This window comes from Pteropus vampyrus, unplaced genomic scaffold (assembly GCF_000151845.1).
Source record: "Pteropus vampyrus isolate Shadow unplaced genomic scaffold, Pvam_2.0 Scaffold177, whole genome shotgun sequence".
NCBI lineage: Eukaryota > Metazoa > Chordata > Mammalia > Chiroptera > Pteropodidae > Pteropus > Pteropus vampyrus.
The window spans coordinates 1,413,755-1,417,974 of record NW_011888958.1 but is presented as its reverse complement, the minus strand read 5'-3'; the positions used below and the strand labels follow the sequence as shown (position 1 = coordinate 1,417,974).

At 48.7% G+C, this 4,220-nt stretch overlaps 1 protein-coding gene and 1 pseudogene across 7 annotated transcripts in view; one reads left to right on the top strand and one right to left on the bottom strand.

Annotated features, from left to right (window-relative positions):
- LTBP2 (latent transforming growth factor beta binding protein 2) overlaps positions 1-4,220 on the bottom strand; it is a 99,686-nt gene that overhangs the window by 77,809 nt on the left and 17,657 nt on the right. For all 7 annotated transcript variants that reach the window (XR_002782939.1, XM_023537043.1, XM_023537045.1 and 4 more), the window contains exon 3: positions 312-366. Coding sequence is in view for 6 of the 7 variants with exons in the window: in XM_023537043.1 (XP_023392811.1) it covers positions 312-366 (55 nt within the window). In the remaining variant the exon portion in view is untranslated. The remainder of the gene's footprint in view (positions 1-311; positions 367-4,220) is intronic.
- On the top strand, positions 2,964-3,082 carry LOC111746138 (annotated as a pseudogene).

The following is a 4,220-nucleotide window of genomic DNA, read 5'->3' as shown; positions in this document are numbered from 1 at the left end:
GGAAGGAGGGAAGAAAGGACAATTCTGTCTTTCTCTATCACATCTTCACCAGACGGTCCTAAGAAAGAAGTCCCTCCAGAAAGAAACTGTGCCCCTGGACCTGAGGTCCCACTGTGGAGGGGACTTACCTGGCCTGTGGTGCCAGTGGCTGCGTTCGGACCACAGTGCTCTCTCTGGCTGGGCTGCTCCTCCGCAGGTTGGGTGAACCCTCTACTGAACGTCGAGGTGCTGGCCTGGAGTTCTGGGGGTCAAATTCCTCCTCGGGGATGACCTCCTCACAGCGGACTCCGCGGAAGCCAGAGCGGCACACACAGAGCTGGGGCCGGCTGCAGGAGCCCCGATTCTGGCACGGTGGCTGGCACACGGCTGGGGAGACAGGGCGGGGGGTGAGGGCAGGGGCCAGGGGGCCCTGACATCCACCTGTTAGAAGGGCCTCCCGCCTTGCACTGCTCGGCCTTCCTCTGCTCAAGCAGGACGCTAACTGCTGGCCTCAGAAGGCTCCCTGGGCCCATTTCTCTCTTCCCTCCACCTACAGGCCTTCGGGCGAGGTTTGCCTATCGTCTTTGGACCACCAGTCAAAGACCGAATGAGCAGAGGTGTGGCGCCACTCACACTGCCAATTCCAGCAGAACCTCCTGGTGTCATGTTATACACTTACGAGTCAGCTTTTTGTTGTCTGTCTCTCTACAAGACTAGAAGTTCCATGAGGATGATGTTCAGATATTTTGTTTTATTCTCTCCTGTACCCCAGAACTTGGAATAGAGACTGTCACAGAGTAGATTCTCAATTATTGCTGAATGAATGAAGGAAGAGTGAATGAGTCCCTTTTTCTAGGAAAGGCTCAACACTGGTCTGAAAGTTGGGAGTTTGAGTTGTTGGGGGGGGGGCGTTCTGTCCAGTCTCTCCTCTCCCTTCTCTTCTCAAAGCTCCTGCTCGGAAGCTTGCACGTGGTGGGACTCCTGACTGGGAGTTGGAAGGATTCCGCTCCCTGGGCCCTGGGTCTAGCCTGAGGGCAAAGTGAGGCTGGAACTGGACTCCTTGCTCCAAGCTGGCACTGTGCAGCAGCCATCAGGCATGGGGGCCATGATTTCTTCTCTCTTCACTGCCTTTCATCACCTTGCAAAATCTGGAGCCACCTCCAGTGGCCAGCGGCTAAGGGAGGGTCACATTGGAATATGGGGTTCTGCCCCACTTCTCCCAAGGCCTTCCCTGAGGAACAGGTAGGAACCCAGGACAGCACCCTCTAAACCCAAAGTCTCCTCCGTCTGTCACTCATTCATTCAACAAATATTTGCTGAGCCCCTACTGTGTGCTAGGCACTAGGAACAAAGTCTTTGCCCACATGGAGCTTGAAGTTGAGTGGGGAAGACAAGTAAGAAACAAGAAAACAATAGCATAATGTTGTTTCAGGCAGTATCATGGTCTGTGAAGACAATTAAGCAGGGCGATGTAGTGGTCTGGCCAACCAGGCACTTGAGACAGGGTGGTCAGGGCAGGCCTCTCTGCAGAGTGAGATGTGACAGGTGCAAAGGAGGTGGAGGGACAAAGATCTAGGCAGGCTCTTCCAGGCAGAGGGATGGGTAAGTGCAAAGGTCTGAAGGCTGGAAGGAACATAGCATGTTCCAGGAGGTGCTAGCAGTCCAGGGAAGCTGGGGTCTGGTGATAGACAGCGAGAGTATGTGAAGTCAGTGAGGAAAGCAGAGGCAGAATACGCAGCCCCCGCCTGACTACCCACCAGCTCCTGTCACTACCACCACCAGAGACTAGCCCCACAGGGAAACCAGGGCCAGCAAACACTGGGGAAGGAGATATGCCCAGGTCAGATCTCTGTCCTGGTTTATTTTAGGGAGGGAGTAAACTGGGAAGGCTTGAGTGGTTTTCCATGTGGACCACAAACACTATATCCCTCCTAGTCCCTCAAACCCACATCTCTCTGCTGACAGAGACCCAAAGCTTGGAGTGGGTGACAGAAAGGTCATGCAGCTTCTCCCAGTCTAGGTGTTGCTTCCTTATCTGAGTGGGTGGTCCTTTCCTTTCAGATGGCCTTTTGAAACCAATCTAACTTTCATCCCTCCCTTCCTGGACCCCGGGGATGGCCCATCCTTGACTGTAACAGTAAGATCTTCCACTATCTAAAACCTATGGTCCTACATTCCTGTGCCTCATGGTGACTTGCTTACTTCTGGTTCTGCCTTGTTGCTAATACATTCCATCAACACTTAATGAGCACCTTCTCTTGGTCAGACTGGATGCCAGGGATTCAAAGACAATAAGGCTGGACTCCATGTGGAGGAAGTTCTGCCCAGAGGTGGGTTCTCATACCCACAGAAGCCCCTTGCCACACAGGAAGTTAGATTCTAAACGCAGACAAGGTTTGGCAAGCTTTGGTTGGTACAATGAACAACTTACGGAAAATGGGTGGTTAGGTGGAGAAACTATAAAAAGGGCATTTATATATGCATATAACATCATGGTAAATAAAAATTCTAAAAGGTTTCCAAACCAGCCAGATTTGTTGGCGGAAAAAACCTACTTGGGAAGATAACCTTTCTGGATCAACCACTTACAAAACTGTGCGGAGGCCAGATCTGCTAAGAAAAATTTTCCAGCAAGTTTCAGGGTTTCAGAGGTGGTGAGCCAGCCCTCACCGACTTCATCTGCATCTGCTCTTGTATTGTTTTCACAAGTCTCAGCAAGAAGTGACTTCCTCACTAAAGTGTTTAAGCAGTTTTGTTCTGAGCTGAGCCTCAGCATTATGGGATTGGAGCACAAACTCCTCTCCTCTCTCTCCATTCCCCCCAAAGTCACCCCCAAATGGCCCCAAATGGTGGCTCTAAATATCTGTCTATGAAAGATCCATTCTTATGACAATTTTTACTAGTCTGCCAAAAAATAAGAAAAATAAAAAGTTTCTTGAGTTCTTTGTAATCCTATTTTTTTTCCATTTAAAAAGCATCTTTTAGTCTACGGCCATGCTACCCTGAGCAAGCCCGATCCTGTCTGATCTCAGAAGCTAAGCAGGGTCGGGCCTGGTTAGTTCTTGGATGGGAGACCACTTAGGAAGACCAGGTGCTATAGGTGTAAAAATAAAAAAATAAGGGAATGTAAGCTGACAAGGTCCTTGCAATCTGTGAGGTCAACCAAGGGTTGCCTCACCTAAAAAATTAAATAATAAAAATTATCTTTTATTTTGAGATTCTCTTTTTTACTTGTTTGGTGTTAAAATGTTCTTTATTTTAATTAAAGTGATGGCAAATGGTAGTTTGTTTTTCTAACACCCTCATTTGGCAAAAGGGAAAGCTGGCACTGTACTTTGGTGCCTAAGATGTTTTCAGATATTTTGCTGGTGCATGAAATCCAAAAGTTTGGAACCCTTTGGGAAGTAGGAGGCAATAGTGATCATGTGTCTTTTTATTTAAAGGAGACTAAAGCAAAACACTCTTTTGTCAAATGAGCACCGGTTTCAAAATTGAATTATCTAAAGGAAATCAGCCATCTCAGAATGGCCCGTGGCAGAGGCTGTCACATAAAGCAAAGAAGGAAACAGGGAGGATCCAGGGGAGGCGGTTCCATGCAGCGCTGTGGGAATTTTAAGAGAGAAAACTCCCAAACGTGGTGGGTTGAGAAGTCTTTATGTTTTACTCTTGGAGCCTCCTCTTTTCCATTTTTCCTCAAGAGCAAAGATAATGCCTTATACTTGAGAGATCACCCCAGGATGGGGTATATGGCTTTAATGAATCTTCGTTGATTGATTATTCGTGAAGGGTTATCAAGCGTGACACTGCAATGTCCATGTTTGACTGATTATTGGTAAAAGGTTATTAGGCATGGACGCCACAATGTCCATGTTTAGCTATCAGGGACACACTCCGGGCCCTCTCTGCTGAAGGCCGGCACCCTCAGACAACCGGAACTGTTACCAGCCTCCCTGTGCCCACTCGCTAATGCCAGTTTTCAGCCATTCATAATTTGGGCTCCTCCTGAACCCCTTTTAGCTACACTCCCCTGGCACTCTCTCCCTCACTGAGGACTGGGCTTGTGGAAAGTTTCAGCTTTGGGAGTTCGGCTCTGAGGAGTTAACGGGATGCCAAAAGAGAGGGGAATTAAAGGAAAACTCTCAAAATTGCTTCGAAAGTAAGAAATAGAAGGCATCGTTTCTCCAGTCCCCCACCTTCTGGCTGTGCCCCCTTCTACCTTCACTCTGCTCCAAAACAGTCAA